Source organism: Xiphophorus hellerii, chromosome 13 (assembly GCF_003331165.1).
Source record: "Xiphophorus hellerii strain 12219 chromosome 13, Xiphophorus_hellerii-4.1, whole genome shotgun sequence".
NCBI classification, from domain to species: domain Eukaryota; kingdom Metazoa; phylum Chordata; class Actinopteri; order Cyprinodontiformes; family Poeciliidae; genus Xiphophorus; species Xiphophorus hellerii.
The window spans coordinates 4997311-5016808 of record NC_045684.1 but is presented as its reverse complement, the minus strand read 5'-3'; the positions used below and the strand labels follow the sequence as shown (position 1 = coordinate 5016808).

At 35.5% G+C, this 19498-nt stretch overlaps 1 protein-coding gene across 2 annotated transcripts; it reads left to right on the top strand.

The window, feature by feature from the left end:
- The first annotated feature begins 945 nt into the window (after nt 1-945).
- tnfrsf11b (tumor necrosis factor receptor superfamily, member 11b) lies at nt 946-16818 on the top strand. 2 transcript variants are annotated; one of them, XR_004341334.1, is made up of 6 exons: nt 946-1086; nt 1291-1696; nt 1778-1954; nt 2723-3293; nt 16383-16391; nt 16809-16818. XR_004341334.1 is itself a non-coding variant. In XM_032579805.1 (4 exons), the coding sequence occupies exons 1-4, from the start codon at nt 961-963 to the stop codon at nt 3067-3069; spliced, it is 1056 nt and encodes a 351-aa protein (XP_032435696.1). In that variant the 5' UTR covers nt 946-960; the 3' UTR covers nt 3070-3625. The 2 variants fall into 2 exon arrangements, 1 of the variants encoding a protein (XP_032435696.1); XM_032579805.1 differs by lacking the exons at nt 16383-16391; nt 16809-16818 and having other exon boundaries at nt 2723-3625.
- Nucleotides 16819-19498: the final 2680 nt, after the last annotated feature.

The following is a 19498-nucleotide window of genomic DNA, read 5'->3' as shown; positions in this document are numbered from 1 at the left end:
TTGTTATTGGTCTTATGGTATGCTCTTTTACTTTTCTGCATTCAATTGACAGCACTCTTTTAATAGTCAGCTTATTTAGCAATAGTCTTTTGTGGCTTTCCCTCCTTGTCAAGTGAGTCAACAATTGTCGGCTAGACGGCTGTCAAATAATCTTTCCCATGATTATGTAGAAGAAAACATCACATTTTCTTAAAACAAATGTTTATTGGTTTCCTATCATTTTCTAAGAATCAGAATGTTGACACTTGTTAACTCTAAATTAGAATAGTCCAAATGATTAGAGGTAAATAAATAATTGAAATGAACAAACTCTTCCATTATTTTCTGATTTATTTAGAAGCCTGAATCCAAAGATATACAGAAGCTATACTTCCCTCTGCTGAATAGCTTTATGAAGATACTAATCTCAGATTCTACAGCTTAAAGGGCTATACGAGGACATATGGACATACTTTTTAGGCACGTTTTTCAAATCCTTTTTCTGTTATTGCTCAAATGGCATGCTATTTTAATTTTCAGCATTAAATTCACAGCAATCTAAGAGCCAGCTTCCTTAGCAATGACCTTTTGTGGCTTCCCCTCCTTGTGCAGGAAGTCAACCTTCAAGTCAACAGTCTTCCTCATGATTATGTAGTAGAAAACATCACATTTTCATGCATTTTATTGGTCTTTTGTAATTTTCTAAAAAACAGAATTTTGCCATTGGTTAACATTAAACTAGAATAATCCAATTTACAAGAAGTAATTAAATAATTGTTAATATCAATTCAATTATTGATATTAACAAACTCTCCCATTATTACCTTCTGATTGCTATAGATGTGAGGTCCAGGCAAAATTCCCATCTGATCACACTGCACAAAAGCCTGAATTAAAATATATATGCAGCATTACCTGTGGATTATGGATAAAATAATTGAATTAAATAATCTACTCAGAATACACGTGAAATTAAGGCTGATGCAAATTGTAAAGAGGAATTTCCCTGGTTCTATAAAAAGGTCATGTCACCCAATAAATAGAGCTGGGAAGCAGAAAGAACTTCATCTTCCTGATTGTCTGGTCCAGATCACCCTCATCATAATGGTATGTGGAGGCAGTGCTGCAGAAATGGGCTGCGCTCTCTTACGGCAAACGCGTTTTATGGAGGCAGCATCTGACAGAAACAGTTTTATACGATTTATTCTAACAGTGCCCATGTTTAGCTCATATTGTTTCGGGTAAATTATTTCTATCTCAAATTAAGTTATGCTAAGTTTTGCTTCCTGGCGTTTTTTCTTCTCTCTCCAGGTGTTTTTAAACCTCTCAACGGAGCTGCTCATCCTCCTCTCTGTGCGCTCCTGGCTGGTGCACGGCGCCACCTCCACGCTGACCTACAAAGTCACCGACCCGATCACCGGAAACCCTCTGCAGTGTGACCGCTGCCCGCCGGGAACATTTCTGCGCGCCAGCTGCTCCTCCATCAAAAAGAGCGAGTGCGCTCCGTGTCCACAGGGCTCCTTCACGGAGCTCTGGAACTACATCGGGAGATGTTTACGCTGCGAAGTCTGCGGGCGGAACCAGGTGGTTAAGAAGGAGTGCACCGCAAACAGCGATTGTCAGTGCGAGTGTAAACAGGGTTACTTCTACCATCAGGACTACGACATGTGCGTCCGACACAGCGAGTGTCCCTCTGGGCAGGGAGTGCTCACCAAAGGTACAGCCTGTCTAAACTAGCTTCGTTTCATACTTTCATAACAGTGCAGTTTTATTGATAGTTTATGTGTTTCACCTGCAGGTACACCAGAGAGAGACACAGTGTGCGGTATCTGCTCTGTTGGCACCTTCTCTGATATTTCCTCCACTGATCAAAACTGCACACAGCACAAGAGCTGCAGCGACGCAGGGCTGCAGTTGGTGCTGAAAGGCGCCGTCTGGCATGACAGTGTGTGTGCAAACTGCAGAGACCTGAAAGGTAAAATATTTTCCTTCGAGTTAAAAATTGGCTGGTTAATATAAAGGGGTTATTTACTTATATGATGGAGCACATAAACTACAGTTGTTTTATCTGTCAGTCCTATTTATAAAGGTCAAAGGGCACGACTAACGCTGGTCCTGTCAAATAGACTGCCCATTTTAGCCAATCAGATGTTTCAGTCATTTCATAGTGCACTACTGCATAACTGAATACCCAAATATTTAATATTCCTTAACAAATGGTCTGTTTAAATTTATCTTAATTTTTTCTCTAATGTCTTAAATAGCTTTGAATATTTGATCATCTATCTAGCTATACTAATCAATAAACTATAACAAAATTAAATAATTAGGAAAAGAATAATTTTATTTTTTGTTCATTTATTTTCATTATATAAAGTGTTGCCTTGTTGCTGAAATGTGCTATAGATATAAACTTGCCTTCATTTATTTTATAACAAATGTTTTTGTTTTTTTTGTTTTTTTTATATGGCATAAATTATTATGTATATATATATAGATTTTTTTTTGTGGTCTGGGCTTCTATTAGCCCTCTATATTTAAACACTAAGTCACCAATACATGTAAGATACTTTCACTTCTCAGTAACTGAAAGTTATTTAAATTGTTACTAAACACTGATTTATGACTCCTAAATGTCTTGTTTTACTTTCTACTTCCTGAAAATAGAAAATAAAACAGTTTTGTCGTGTCTGTGTTGCTGGAATGTGTCATAACGTCCCCACTGTCTGTCTCCTCTCTCTAGACGGAGCTGAATATCTCAAAGAAATTGTCCCCGCCTTCTTCATTCATCACAAAATAAAAATCAAACGGCTGCGTCAAATGGTGAACAAGCTTCCATCTGGCGACGTCAGAAAGCAGGAAGAAACTTTGCAGCTCAGCTTCTCAGAGCTTCACTCACGCATCAGCAGCTGGGTTTCATCTGCAACTCCAGTGCAGATCCGGCAGCTTCCAGTGATTCTGATTAAACTGAGAGCTTCTCACGCAGGAGAAAAACTACAAAAGAAGCTGAATGGAATTGACAAAAATCTATTAAAGCTGTGCCATATAGGAAATGATAGGGAGGTAGATTTAAATGAAACTTTGGCTTAATTTAAATCTACTGTATTTTTTTTCCTCTATTTTTCACAGGCTGCTTTGTTATGCTCAGACTTGATTTTTTGTGTCATATCAACATGCGGTCTTATTTCTGTTTTTGCAGGTTTTTACACTTTATGCCAAGTTAAAGGAAAACTGGAGCTTTTAATTTAGTTTTAGGAGGTAGAATTTGCACTGCGGGGATCTAATAGATGTTAAAGGGGCAGTATTATGTAAATGTTCTTCCCTCATCAAAACCAGAGAATACATAATGCTGCCCCTTTAAATTCATAGTGTAAATGTTGAAAAGCTTCAGTCTACATTTATCTACCTCCCCTATTTATTTCTCCTGAAGACAGATTGAGCGCTTTTCACTTTTACTTACTGTATTGCAAAACTTGTATTTCAAAAGTATTACTTAGGTATGTCTTGTGTTGAAATTGTCAAAAGAGAGATATTAATTTATTTGAAGAAATATGCAAAGTTTTTTTATTTTATACACATAGAATTATTGTTTTTAATATGTAATACTGCTGCATACATTGCTCAAATAAAAACAAAACACATATAATCAGTGTTAATTAATCTTTTGTAACAATAACAGCTCCACCAATATCTTCAATCAATACTCACGTATCCAGACAATTTGGATTTCAGAGATTTCATGTACAGCCATGCACAGGCCAAGAACTACATAGAACCTTCAATACAATGTTTATTTAGTGTTGTTCCATGTTTTTTAAGTCTTCACATCTAAAAGGTAAAATAAGATCATAACAGCAGAATGTATGAAATACCAGTTATCCCCACAAAAATACATTTTGTCTGTCCATTCATCTAATGAAACAACAGAAACATTGACCTAACCCTTATAGCAAAGTGTGGTCTATTATAAGATAAATCTTACTACATTCACTATACTGTAATACAATATCATAAAAAAAATTCATACCCTGTGAACATTTTCACAGTATGCCATAATCACAACCCCGAATTTAAATGTATTTTATCAAGATTTTATCTCACCAACCAGCACAAAGCATTTCATAGCTGTTTAGTGAATTGACAAAACATGGCTATTTTCCTCACCAACAAAGAATTTTGTGTCTATAGTTTGCCCAAACATCTTTGTATTTCTTCTATCAGAAAGCTTTATAAAGTATCTCAAAGAGAATGTATTACGTAAAATCAACTTTTTTGAGCTTTATATAATGCTATTAAGTTATTCTCTAATCAAACCTGGAGTGTTGCTTTGGATGTTTGAGAAATCTTTGAATCTTCTGTGGCATCCGTACGGGATTGTAAAACATTTGGGGGAACCAAGCACCGCCTTCCATGTTCAGCTCCTCCTCAGAGCTGCAGTCACCAAGTCAAGCTTTCGCATTACAGAGCACGCCTTCCTCACAACTCCCCCATTGAGTCGTTCAGACTTGCAGAAGCAGAAATTAGCAAACACCAAAGCTACAATAGGAAGCCAACTTCAGTGACCACTTTGTCCAAACTATACAAATACCTGACAACCGACGTCTGTGTCCACGAGAGTCGCTAACTGAAACACACATTGTGTCTGTACGTCCAAGGAAAAAATAATAAAGTCAGAAGTTATAGCATTACTTTCTAATAAAGTTGCTAAGCTTCATCTCACTAATAAACTGCTCACCATCTTTGTTGAAGTAAGTAGCTTTGAGCTAGTGTAATGCTAACCAACAGGTCTTAAGATACTGCCCTTCCTCATTTGCATATCAAGGCAGATATGCATGAGGTAAAGTGAAAAGAGGAGATGAGGAAAAGAGGAGATGAGGAAATGTATAATGTGTTTTAGGAAAAGACTAAACACAATATAGACATTTCTTGATGAAAATGCGTGTGAAAAAGGGAAAAACAAGTATATTTACAGTTCTTTATTAAAATGCATGTGCATGGAAAAGGAAAAAACTAATATTTATTTATTTTTAATTTAGTCAGTTTTGGCCCTCCATAGACCGCCTAAACAAAAGGCTGGGAAATGAAAGAATTACTCAAAGAAGCAGCCAAGTGGCCTATGGCAATTCTGGAGGTACTGCAAAGATCCACAGTTCAGGTCCATGTAAATGACAAGTTATTGGGGTGTGTTCCACAGTGTTAGTGGGTTGATAACACTGCTGTGGATGACAGAAAGCTAGAGAAACTCCCTTCATCCCTGAAAAACACTGTAAAGGGGTAATGCAAGAAGATCATGTGTCTGAATGCCTGAGTTTATGACTTGTCCATCAAACTCACATGGAGCCCAGGCAGGCCTTTGTGGTGAGTCACTTCTAAATTGTTATTCCAGTCAGTTTGAAATACAAAAATACATTTGTAATATGCTGACTAAATTTTGCCATGTTAAAGTTGGTTTCAGGGTAGCGGAAAAACTTAAGGTACTGTATGACATTGCTTCCTATTTTATTCTGTTTTAAATATCAACTAGCTGCTTTGAAACAAAGTAGATATTTATAAAATCTAAACATGGAACTAAAGCAAAAAAAGAGTTTTGTTTTTTTTCATAACTATATCAACATTAGTTTTAGTTCTCTGTCTGTTATAACGCCACCAGTACCATCAGTTCCTCACCTGTATTGCTAACTCTTCATTCAGTAATTATTTCACCCAATTGAAATAGTTGGGTGAACATCGGTCAACTCCCCGATGTTGCTGTCATCAGGGAGTTCCCTGGAAGGAACTTTGGGTAAGGCAGTGGTTCATCATAGTGGTTAGTTTGCTAATGAGTCCTTACAGAACGACGGAAATACCACACCACACCCTTAGCTCCTTTCATTTGAATGCTGCATAATGTCTGCCCAGTTTACTGAATATACAAAGTGGAGCTAAACCCTATGTGAAAACATTACCCTGCCTTCAAGGAAAATTTGAAAAATTCCACCGAAGTAGAAACACTGAGCTGCACGGCCAAGTGTGGGGATGAGTAGAGGTGGTTTGGTCAGGACGAGCACTAAAAGCACTGCTGCCAACTTGTCACTTTGTCACTGTATTTAGCAACTTTTCAGAAACCTCTAACATCTTAAATAAAAAAAGACTAGCAACAAAACTTCAAACTTGTTTATGTGTTATTGGAGATGTTGGCAACAACACGTGAAAGCAACGATCGCTCTCCAGCAACTATCCTGAGCAAGAAGCGAGTGCCACTCCCATTTCCTGAGCACCGCAGTCAGTCTCATACACTCATCCTGAAGCATTCCCCGCATGCAGACAGAGCAGAGGAGACCCATTCCACTCCATGCCCACATTGTAAATGAATCATGATTGCGCATAGCTGAGAAATACAATTGATTAATGCTCACAGAGCTCACACTTCCAACTCCTGACTCGCCATGGGGACGTGTGTCTGAGTGAGATGATTTCATACCCAAATGCAGAGCTGTGAAGTTGACCACAACTGAGCTGTACCATTGTATGCAATAGGAGGATTTAACCAGAGTAGCCATCCTTTAACCCAAAAAGGGCAGCACTAAGACAGTTTTAGGCCACATATTGCAGAATTTAACAAGATTACACAAAAATACCGAGATAAACTGAGCACCCTAAAGGACCAGCTTATATAGTTTATCTGCAAAACCAGTTGATTTGGGATTTTGTTATTCTTTAAGGAACATAAATGACAAGATAAAGCAGCACTTCAAACTTATTCTGCACTGAAATGGGCAAAGTCATAAAAATGTAGTTGCAAATTTTGTCCATTTGGCTTAAAGATCAGCTAAATTGCTAAACTAGGTTAAACAAAATCAAAATTAATTTTTGCCATTTCTAAAAGAAAAAACTAGGTGGGTCTTGTCATATTTTTCACTTATGGTTCTCTTTCTTTGTTGGTCTTCTACAGTTCCTTGCTCTTCTTAAGATCAGTGTTAATTCTTCTCAGCCTGTTTTGCTTTCTGTTCCTCACACACAAGATTTCAGTTTGAAACTGAAACTTGGCACACTTCCCTCTTTACCTGGTCACATCTTTCAAATGCGTAACTCCAGGTGCCAAGTGTTTATTCCTGTCTCTGCTATTTGTGTTGTGTTAAGGCTTTGTTTCAATACCTGTCACTAAAGCTTAATTTACCATGATGTGTGAGGACTTTGAAGTGCATGGGAAAAAACACGAATGCTTTAAAGGGAATGAGCAAACCCCATTCAGAAAGCTTCCTGCTTGGATTAGATTAGGTTGCCTGTATTATGTTTGACCTTTAGGCCAAGAGCATGTGTGGGCACCTCATTTGGGCTAAAGACAAAGCTGACATAACAAATCCAGATCTAGCATGAGATTTCCTTAATCCTATATCACCCTCAGGCAATTTGTCTTCTCCTACCCTGAGTCGGGTGATCAAACTGGGCTAGGTTCTGCTGTCGGTTTCTTCCTGTTAATGCCTTCACAACCTGCATATTCAGTATTTGTCATAACCTCAAAGTTAACATCATGATGTCAATGAATCTGCACTGTTGCTACATGATCGACCAAGAGCTTTAGTGGCTGCAAAGTCAGTGACTCAGTGCAGTCAGCCAGGTTTCCTTGGACCGACAGCTTTTAGAACATGACGTGTTATTATGTACATCTTAAAGATGGAGACTTATTAAGGCTTTACAAGAGGAACTTGTTCTCTGAAACCTATATCAGGTTGTTTTGCTCACATGATCAAGCACTAACCTCTGTGGTTTCTTACACCTCTATCCTCCTACACTACCCACAACAAGATCACAACAAAGGGATTTACATTGCAACATCAAAGGCCACTGAAAGGTAACAGTAGTGTGTTATAACTATGTTGCAAAGAAAATCAGTGTAGGAATATTTTTGTCACCATTCAAAGGAACTGCTGCTTTACACAACAAAGAATTTAGTCTCTTTAGACTCACCTAGTGACTAAGGTACACTTCCTGATTAAAGAGGGAACAGAATCACTTTATTCACTCTCAACCCACTTTATTTGGAACACTGTTTCAGTCTATTTACTCAAATAATGATTCTGCATCGTTTTTTCTAGATATGGTCTACAAAATCTTCTGGAGTTCAAGCAGATCATTAGAAAGGGGATTGAAATGACTCTTAATGTGGCATGGCCCTCAGCATAAAATATGTTCTTCTGTATTTCAGAAACAACTCATTTACTAGAATTTTCTCATACAAGCAATTATGGAAGACTGCTCAAATATGAGAAAATATCCGGTGAATCGTAGAGGTGTAGAAGAAAATTAATTGTGGTCAAAGGAAAAAGGGAAGTTTGAGATGATTGAGAGGCAACAGCAGTTCAAATAACCATTTGCTAGAATCAAAGTATGCAAAATACTATCTCTAAAGGCAATTTACATCAAATCTAGAAGAAAATGGATGATGGAAGCAGAAGGTCTCTTGTCAAAATAAGAACAGAAAATCAAGACTGCAGCTCTCACAGCTTTACTGAAATTAGACAACAAATTTGTGAAACTTTGCCAGATTTGACAAATCTCTATCTCAGCTACAACATTCAACATGAGTTTATGATCCATTCTGCCTTGTACCAACACGTCAGGCTCTGGTGGTGGTGTATTGGTGGGGAGAACGTGTACTTATTACACCTCTGGTCTCATATTGTCAGTTGAGCATTTTTAAATGCTTCAACCTATCTTAGTAATGTTTCTGACCACATCTGACCACAGTATTCTCATCTTCTGATAACTATTTCCAGCAAGGCAACGTACCATGCTAATAATTTAAAACTGGTTTCTTGAAAATGACAAAGAGTTCACTGAACATCAGTGGCTCTATAGAGCCACTGATGTTCTATGGAGCTACTGAGCATCTATAGAATACGCTCTGGGAGCGTATATGTACATATACATATGTACCGGATTTTGGTACATGTCAGCATGTACCAAAATCTCTGATGAATATTTATGAGACCTTGTAGCATCAATGCTACAAGGAACTAAGGTAGTTCTGAAACAAAATTTTGGTTCAACCTGGTACGGTGTGAGGTTGCAGGTCAGCATGCACGAGGATGTTATACAGAGAATGTCAGTTTAGTGTTGTTCCAGAGATCAAGGAAAATGTTTCACAATCAATGTGACTTAAAACAAATGTTGAGCAATTATTAAGTTTCTGTAGAATTTGCCTGGTTGTTGAAATAATCCATTCTTTAGAATTGAGTTGTTGAAAAAGAAAAACACCTGAAGTGTTTCCTGAGGACAAGATTGCGTAACACTGTCTTAAATTATTAAATATCTGTAAGAACCTGTTGCAAGTGTAATGGAAAATTCTCCCCCAACAAACAGCGTCAAACATAGCAATCAATAGACTAATCTTAAGTTTTATTAAGTACTTTCAGCTTTTTTCTTATTCTCATAAATCAATTGTTAATGGTACATTTTCATTTCTGGGGAGTCTCAGTTATACACTTTATAAAAAGGGAATAAGAGACATTCAATATTTGACAATACTTTGATTATACTAGATTTTTTAAAACCTTTTTTAAACGTAATCAATAATTAACACATCTAGCATCACATCTATTATCACACTAAATAATGATTAAGTAATGATACAGAAAAAACAACAAAATAAACAACCATAAAATCTAACTACATGAATAACAATTCCACAGGAAATTGAGAATAAACACTTAGAACATTATCAGCAGATTAGAGACTTAACTTGATCAAAATTTCCATCAATGTTTATTCCATGTTTTGTAAGTATAAATACCAGTCTTTAATCTTAAGGAAAGTTTAGAAAGAAATAACACCCAGTTTTGATATGTCGCCTCTAGGTGTCAGGACCTGTGGTTCCCATTCCTCAGTTCAGTGGATAGGAAAGCCCCTGCACAACCTTTGTATAAGTCAGCCTCAAAGTTGTCTTTCTGCGGTGGCCCAAACTGTTTTCATCTTGCACTGGCGTCTGATGTCCTTCAGTTCTCCTCAATGGAACTTAGAACCAAACTGCGAATTTGCAAAGTCAATCTTGCCTCTATACCGGATGCATGGGGGTAAAAAAAGGAGCTAGCAAGAAGAAGACAGTGACATAAAGGAAAAAGTTAACAAATGGAAACTTTTAACAAAGGTCAGCCTGTCAGCTTGTGATTCTGTCTCCTCGTGGCTCTGCTCACTCTACTAACACAGCAATGACAGTTCACAGACATTACGCCATGAATCAGACAACAGAGGAGTGTTTGTTCCTTTTAGGCTTATATAGCTGTGTGGAAAAAATAGGTTCTATTTTTTACTGCCCTTTGTTTATATCTCAGAGGGAAATGGTTAAAAAAATATAGATAAGACCATCTTTCTATCTGGAGTTGCAGAGGTCTACCTCAAGGTCTCAGAGTGTTCCAAAAACACTGGTGCGTTCAGTTCAGAAGCTATTACAATATTATAAAGAACATTTTGTTGAAATAGTTTACATGTGAATAAACAGTTAATAATTCCAGCTTCACAGTCATAAGTATTTGGTTATGATCTAGCAACTGCAGGATCACCATTTAAGGACAATGTCATGTTGTAATAAAAACCTTTTCCCCAAGTCTTGGTCAGAATCAGATAAGTCTTAGTGAAGGTCTCATGTCTTCTCCAAATATGAGTTGGAGAGTGAATTTTCCTTTGCATTGTGTAAATGGTTATTTATATCTCAGAACAATTTACACAATCAAATTAAACAAACCAACTAAGGCCACCTCACAGAGTTTGATTTCTAAATTTCTCAAAATATTTTTGCAAGTGTTTCAGAAATCATGAAGAAAACAGAAATAAACATTTGCTTGAGCTTCCTTATAAATATGTTGTTTAATGGAAAGTGCACAATCATCATCTAGCAAAATGAACATTTAAAAATGTCAGTTGGTAAGTTAAAGGTCAGTAGTTGAAGCTTAACAGAACCAAAGCTGATATGTTTCCTTGTTTCACTGGAGAACTTCAGATCCCCACTTTGCTTTAAATGTCATGCTAAAATAATTTCTTTGAACAAACAACTAAAATCACTTCTAAGTAAGTCACAATAGTTGAGCCTCACTTCTCCAGAAACTGCAGCCACTTGACTTGTTTAAGCATTTAAAATCTACTCAGAAGGCGTTTTGTATTTTGACTCTTAACTAACCCTACTTCCTCTATGCATAAAGTGTAGCTGAATTTTAAAGGGAGACAAAAGCTCTCTGCAGTTATCTTGTGCTGCATTTGTCAGCATGACAACTGGATGTTTGTCACTTCCTTTATTTAAAATACAGATGCATGGTGTTCCATAGATATCATTTTTGCTCATGAGGCAAAGGTCACTGAAGAGTTTCACATGAATTGTGACATTACGTTTACCCAGCAATTCTACATCTTACTGGCCAATGAACTGTTTTACAATCAAATTCACAGTTTATACATTTACTGGCACCTCTGGTGAAGATACATAAAAAATGTTTTTCACAAAATCTGTGGTGCAAATATTTCCACTTTTAAAAGCTATTTGAAGAATATAACATTTTATAAACTTTTAATTTGTAATCCATGTCCTTCTTTTGTCCCGTAATGTAAATATGATGTGTAATGTTCGATTTTCTTCATGAAACTCTGGCATAGACAGATGTGAGTACAATAGAAACAACACAGATATACACACACCCACATAGGATCTCCAGATAGCCTGGCAGATATGAAAACATGATGCAGAAACCCATGACTCTCACCCACTGGCCAATGGGTTGGATGCTGATCCAAGTTTATGTTCTTCCTACACAGTGAGGTGGATGCAATAGAGGTGCAAAAATGTCTCCAAAGCTTACTGGTAGAAAACTGTAGCAGAGTGCCATCCTGTGCTTACTAAGTTTCCATAAAATACACCAAATGCAGTCTGAATGCTAACACATTTTTGGGTGTGGTGCAAGGAAATAGAATAATGATTTAAAACATATAGAATATTGAAATATGAAATATTACCTGATCCAAATCAACCTTACTACATGGCCAACTTAGCTCCCAGATTTAAGTCCTATAGAGTGAGTTGAAGAGAGCTCAGGACTCTAGTGTACAAGACTGTTCAAAGATGCTTCTGTCATAAGAAAATGAACTCCAATTTAGGATGGGATTTTTCTACATTTTTAATTTTGAGATGAAACTTTTACAGTCTTAGATCAACATATTTCAAACACATCTTTATGGATTTTAGAAAAATTTCTATTATTGATGTAACATTAGACAGTAAAGTATACTGATTGCTTTATGCATATTCATAGATATTTATGCTTGCTGATCTGGTCTATAGCTACAGTACAGACCAAACGTTTGGACACACAGTTGTGTCCAAACTTTTGGTCTGTACTGTATGTCATATGTAGATTATTTATTTATTCAGTCTCCATATGGTACAGCACTTTGAGTAAATTTGCTTTATTTTAACCAATTTGACCAGTTGTTATACTATGGTAGAAAATGACCATATTTACTAGGTTGTGTGGGACAGCCTGGAGTATATACCAATTATTTATCACTGCATAAATGAGGTGTCATAAAATGTTTTTGTGCTGTATCAATGTTTGCAGGACAGACAGCTTTGGAAGCCCAGGCACAATGACATTGGCAGAACTCCCCTTCAGCATGTATTATATATATATGTATGTGGTGTATATGTGTATGTATGTATGTGTGTGTATATACAAAAGAAGTAGAGATAAGGTATTTTTAATAAAGCATCAATTGACTTAACTATGCAAACTGACAGTCAATCATTAGATTAGATACAGAAGCACCAATTGGTTTTTTTGCAGTGTTACATGTCAGAATGAAATGGATATGAAGGAACATGTTAAATGGATGAGCCCAACAAGTGACACTGGGAAAAACCACAAATTTATTAATCAAATCAAACATATTGATTTCTGTCATATTGCAGAAATTGATACAAGAAAGAGTTGCTTAATTAAACTTCTCTAGCTATATAAAAAAAATCAGGAGTTATACCTTTTAGACTAACCACAAAATAATGATACATAATTTATTCTCTCAAGGATTTACCATATAAAATCATATTTACATCAAGAGCAACAAAGAACTTTCAAATTCAACTACTGACATTGAATGTTTTGATATGGGTTTTTTAATGGCATGACTTCTTGATTATTTACAGCAAAGACAATCATGCATCAAGCATTTACATTCATCATTTACTTTAACACTCCACTTTGGTTGGGTTAGTGGCTTTCAGTATGAGCAAGTAGAGCCTCAGTCTCAGTCACTTTTTCAAAAAGCACCTAGTCTTCCAGAGTGAGTAAGCTGATTGTATGAAGTTCTTTTGGATACAAAATTGTCTAAGACTTTTTTTTTAGGCAAACAAATATTTCATCAAACCTTGTGTGATGCAGAATTTGATTATAATCTTTAGAGTCTATTACCACTCTGGAATCAGCAGCCTTTTTCTGCAAATGATTGTGAATGTTAAATGTGAATTGCATGAACATGACTTCCCCTGGTCACAAGGGTTTTAGCTGAATTTTCAGTACCCAAAATCACTCAATACATATTCATTAGTAATTTTTAGTTCACCAAATATTCATCGTACTGAATCATAAATTAAATTAGGCAAAACGTTTACATTTTACGAGAAGTCACATGGTATTTAGACATAAATTAAAATTTTATCAAAAAAAAAAAACAAACAACAGCTAATAATGCAATCAAAGATTTTTTGACAAAACCTTTTGGTGCCTCTTATTAGCCCTGTGATGAAAATACAAAATATTTCTCAGAACAACTATGACAAGACATTAGGGAAATGAGAAGGAAACTAAAGATGGTTTTCGATAATGCTATGACAGAGGTTTTCAGCATTTACTGTCATCTGGCTTTAGAAACTCAACAAGAATTTTTCTTTTCATTCAAAGTTCATTAATCTGCTTTATGTCAGTGATGACCTTGTTGAAAACCAAAAACAGTACAAACCTCATACCAAATGTTAAGCATGGTGGTGGAGGGAACCAAACCTTAACCTCATGGTTACAGAGTTTAACAGAGCTGTGCAGAGAAACATTATTTACAAATCTCAATGAACTGAAGCACTTATGTAAAACAAAATGTGAGCCAAAAGTCCTCCAAAAGAATGTGGTTGCTAAGATATTAGATTATTAGGCATTTTCCCAAGACTTAAGAAAGTTTTAAGCTTTCTTTTTCAGTATGTTGCTATGACGTGGGGTTTTACTAAGAAACAACTCACTGGCATTTGTTAGTTACAAAAAGGCCAAAACACTACATGATTACATCTTGTCATTTGATGATTTCATTTGATCTCCAAGCTCAGGAGCAAACAGATTGTATTTTTAAAAATGACATTTCTGTAAGATAAAGTTGTTGAGATAATAAAGATAAATAAGTGGCATAAAGAAACTGAAAGTTCGTTTTCCCATGTCTGCTATCTGGGTGATTACTCAAATAGTTATTGCTTAAACAAGCTTTGGGGTCAGAAACAACTGACGCTTCCCGCTCACTAAGTCAGTTCATGAAAAGTCTACTGACTGAGGGGCATTATCATCAACTTTGAATTAACTGTATTACCCTGCACAAAGGGATACTTCCAAAGTGTATGCCTGCAAAAAGATTACATCTGTTACACAATTCCATTGTTCCTGCTCATTCAGCTATCAAGTTTAAATCTCAGGACAGACCTTTTAACTGGAACTAAGAGTGACTCACAGACTCAATAAGAAAAGGCTTTAATAAAATCCATGGTGCGACTAGAACACATTGTTCGAACAACCACCGCTGTAGACATAAAACATAAAAATAACAAGGGAGAGTTAACCATGTAAGGGCAGCATTTCTTCTGTCTGACCAACTTCAACTCTCCCCTACTGTTATTGTTGTGGGAGTCGCCCTGCATTTCAGTCAAAACTTTCGCTTGGGCAGTTTCACTGTGCTATGCTGAACTAGAAATGTTTCTTCAAATTTGATACAGTATTTTTGAATTTAGATAGTTTGATATGTTGGAAGATTATTAGTACACCCCCAGTGCAGTATGAAGAGATTCAATGCAGTTGTTATACGTTCATTTCAAAAACAAGAGGTGACGGTATGAAAAAAAGTAATAAAAAAAATACAACTGACAGTAGTAAAAAAATATGTTTTACAATAAATAATTCATATTAGTTGACATAAACCTAAAAATAATTAAATATAGTACAAAAATGTTGAAAAGTTATTATTTTTGTATTAATGTCTGTGTCATTTTGTTCAAGGAAATTGTGATCTCTACATAAGAAATCAGCCAATATTTTGGTAATGACCAAAATCAAGTCAAGTAAATTTGTATATCAAATTTCAGCAACAAGGAATTTCAGAGTGTTTTACGTCATAAAAACATCATCTACTCTCTAATTGTGAAACAAGCAACAAACATTAGATTTTGTCAAATTTCATCATCAAAATTATTAACATAAATATGTTGATCAATATTCCATTTACAACTAATCAAAGGCAACTCTAAACAGGTGGGTTCTTAGCCTTGATTTAAAGGAACTCAGAGTTTCAGCTGTTTTTCAGGTTTCGGGAATAGAAAACTTTCTCAAATCTGGAAGTTTCTTCCAGATTTGAAGAAATCTGGAAGTTTCTTCCAGATTTGTGATGCATAGAAATTTTGTTCCTATGGGGGCAATTAAACATGCAGCAGCCAGGAGCTCCAAATTTATGTCTTACGTCTCGAAGTTGAATGCTGCTTCTCCATGTTTGTTCTGTGGATGCAGAGTAGACCAGAACCCAAAGATCTGAGTGGCCTGGAAGGTTGATACAACAACAACAACAGGTCATTAATGTATTTTGGTTCCTTTCAGTGATTTGTAAACTAACAAAAGTATTTTAAAGTCTTTTCTCTAAGCTAGTTTAAGTAATGTACTAAGTGATGTGTTTCGGACATCACTGTCCACCGCCAGCTGAAAATCAGGAAGACCAGGGCAGAAATGATACATTACCACCCCGTCACCACCAACCATGACAAAAATAGAAAATTAAACTTAGAAACAGTTCTATAAGATTGACAGAGGTCTATGTTATTGTCACTAGCCAAATGATAAAATTGTATTTTTTGAGTAATATTAGATTATAGCATTGATCATAAAATCCTAAAAATGAACAATCAGAGAAGTAATAGATTTGGAAATATTTTATTACCTGAATGACTAAAATATCCATTTAGCTTTTTTACAAATAATGACTTCGTCAGGACTTGTTCTGGTATTACCAGCCAAACAGACCCATGCAGATATTTTGTTTTGTAATATACAACACATTGCGCAACTGGCAGTAAAATAGGAAAGTACTCAGGAAAATGTTAAAATAAGGGTTTCACAACAACATAGCACTTGCTCCTCTGAAGTCAGGTCATGTTTGTACTTTTCCAGCTGATTCTTCCGGATGTTGGGGGAAAATATCCGCTTTCAACTCAAACAGAGACTGACTCATCTTTCTGAAAGGACAAGACCTTCTTTCATGTAGAAAAGGCTTCTCGTTAAACAACTTAAAGAAAGCACCAGAAAGGAACTGGTGGGAAGATTATGTTTTTAGACATTTTTATCTATGACAGTGCATTTCAAAGAAAGGTCCAATGACTAATTAAAGTCAGCCATTGGTCATTCTGACCTCGAGTATCATGTTTCTGGTGTCAGTTAACTCACGGGTCACAGTTGGTGTATAATGATGAGAATTTCCCTTTTCTTTTTTGTTGGTAATTTCTGTAAATATTATTATGCTTATATCATCTCTGAGTTTTCTTCTTCATCTTGTTACTACATAAGGCTGATTAATAGAATGTTCTTCTGGAGCATTTTTTTTTATTTTGTTCAAATAAAAAACAAAATACTACAAATTGTTGCTTTGATCCAAAAGTGTTCCCATCAGATTGTTAGACAATGTTAAAGACCTTTTTAAAAAATACATATTTTTTAAAAATGTAAAATTAAAAAAAAAAAAAGAAACTGCAGCCATTTTTACATTTTAAACTATTTTTCCATTCTTAATAAAAATAAAATAAAATTTTGTCTGAATCAGGACTAGAAATTATGTAGTTGAAACTTCATGGTGCATCTCCTTTTCAACAATGGTACAATGAAAAAAATGAAGATGGATAAAAAATATGAATTTCTATCATCTTGATTTTTAAAAGGTACAGCTTTCAAAAAGTATCCTTAAAAGTTTTCCCACATTCAGAAGTTGTAGGCTTCTGTGTACACTATGCTGAACGAGTGACATTGTACAGACGTCAAAATAATGCCAGTAAGCCTAAGGTCCACTCAGGTTTCAAAACTCCATATGTGTTTATACAGTCATACCGGTAATGCATTTGATTTTGTTTATCAATTTTGGGCTGTTACATTTTTTGAATTTAGAGTTGTGTTTGGTTTATTATTGTTAACATCCTGTTTTATTTTGGTTATTCTGGCCATTTTTGTTCTGTGTTTATTTACTCAAAACCTTCTCTAGATTATGCAATCCTGCTCCAGTTTGCCATGTGTAATTTTGCCCTCTATCATTTCTTCCCTTTTCATGCCTATTCAAAGGAATGCCAGATAAATGTAGGACTTGCCATAGCTATTTGCTACTGCACATCATCCCTCAGCTGGGTGAAAGAAGCCTACTATACCTTTCTCTAAGTGACAAGAAAAATAAATACAACTCTTGAGAAATGATTCCTGCCAAAGAAACTCATACAACCATAATGTGGAAACCACTGCTATCAACATTACCAATGCAATGCTGGTTAAAAACAATTATTTTGTACTACCTTATAAGGAACAGAATAACAAAAAAGACAATATTTTGTGCAATAAGCACAAAATTTAATTTGATTAATTTGATGTTAAGTACTAGATTAAGTCTATGTGTCAAAATCAAACTTACAGCTGTAATAATATGTTAGACAAAAGCAAGGGTAGGAATCATTTTAGCTTTTCATTTTAAAAGAAATAAATTGAGGTTATGTTAAGTATTTTGATTTTTAATTATTTTGACTGCAGAGTGTTGTGGAAAAATTATTACCAACCACTGCCAGGTAAAATCACTCAATCAGGTTTATTCATATATTGTGCACAATACAGAGAGCCTGTAAGACATTCAATAATGAAGCAGTTCTGAATGAGAAACCTCTGCCAGGCAGAGACAACACATAAGTTTTCTACCAAGGATAAGGGATCCAAAACAAGTGGAGAGACAATCCGGTTCTCATCCAGCTGTAGGAGAACAACTCCCAACTTAATACATGTACAATAAATATACAAGAATTTAAAATAAACATATAGCAATATAACTAGCACATATTACCTTATAATAATTTTCCACTACAAGAGATACATTGGTATTTTTGGCCAAGGTTTTCCTGCTGTAATATTCAGCTTATGAAATCAACTACATACAAATAGTCATGCTTTCCTTGTATTCCACGCAAAATAATTTGAGAAAGTTATTAAATGCACTTTCTTTGTATTTAATGGAAAAATATCTGTTTATTATCAGTATTCTGCACATTTAAAAGTTTAAATATTATGGACTCTTTTTCTATTAAAACCGACTGTTTGCCCTGCTTTTAAAGACTTTCAAGCTCAGTAGGACTTTAAGGGGACCTGTGTTATCTGGCAGCAACATCTTATAGACAAACACATTGAATTGTGGTGGACTTCCTCAGCTTGTTTGATCAACATACTCCACAAATGCTTCATTAGATTAGGAATCAAACCAGTAACAAAGCTACTGCTTATGATTAAAAACATATTTTAGCTATTGTTTCTTTCCTTTTCCTCCTTCCGAACTTTAAACCTGTTTACATTCCATCTCCTCAGCACTTCTTGTAAACCATCTCTCTGTTAAAGGAAGCAGAACATTTTCAGAGAAAAGGAAACAGGAATGTCCTGAAGCATGTTTCTGACTAGAAGAACGGCTTCCTAACTGTAAACGACCTGCACCAGCCTCACATGAAAATTGTTAAAATACCTTTAGCACTAGCTTCAGCATGAAGACATCCATTAAGTCAAGTCAAGTTTATGTGTTTAGCATTTTTCAGCAACAAGTGCTTTACACAAAATAACATCATATAATCACTAATTGAGAAACAAGCAGCAAACATTATATTTTGTTAAATGCCATCATCAAAATTGTTAATAAATACCAACTTAATCCCAAATTTCTCCTGCAAAATAAGTGCATGCATTTTCAGTCCTTAGACCTCCCTAACACTATATGAATAATTACATTTTATGTTGGTTATGTTAGTGAAAATGTACATTTTATACTCAGCAACAATTGTTGTATGTCAGTGCACTGAGCATAGGCCACCCCTGTTGATGGTATTGGGGAAACATGGGTTGGGTGGCTCTTTTTCCGCTGTGGGAATGACAGTGATGTAGAAGACATCGTTTTGAGGTTCTTTCATGTCTAGAAGATCTAAAATATCTGGTAGTTTCAAGTTGTGTGTAGAAACAAGAATTAGAATAAACAGCCAAACCTC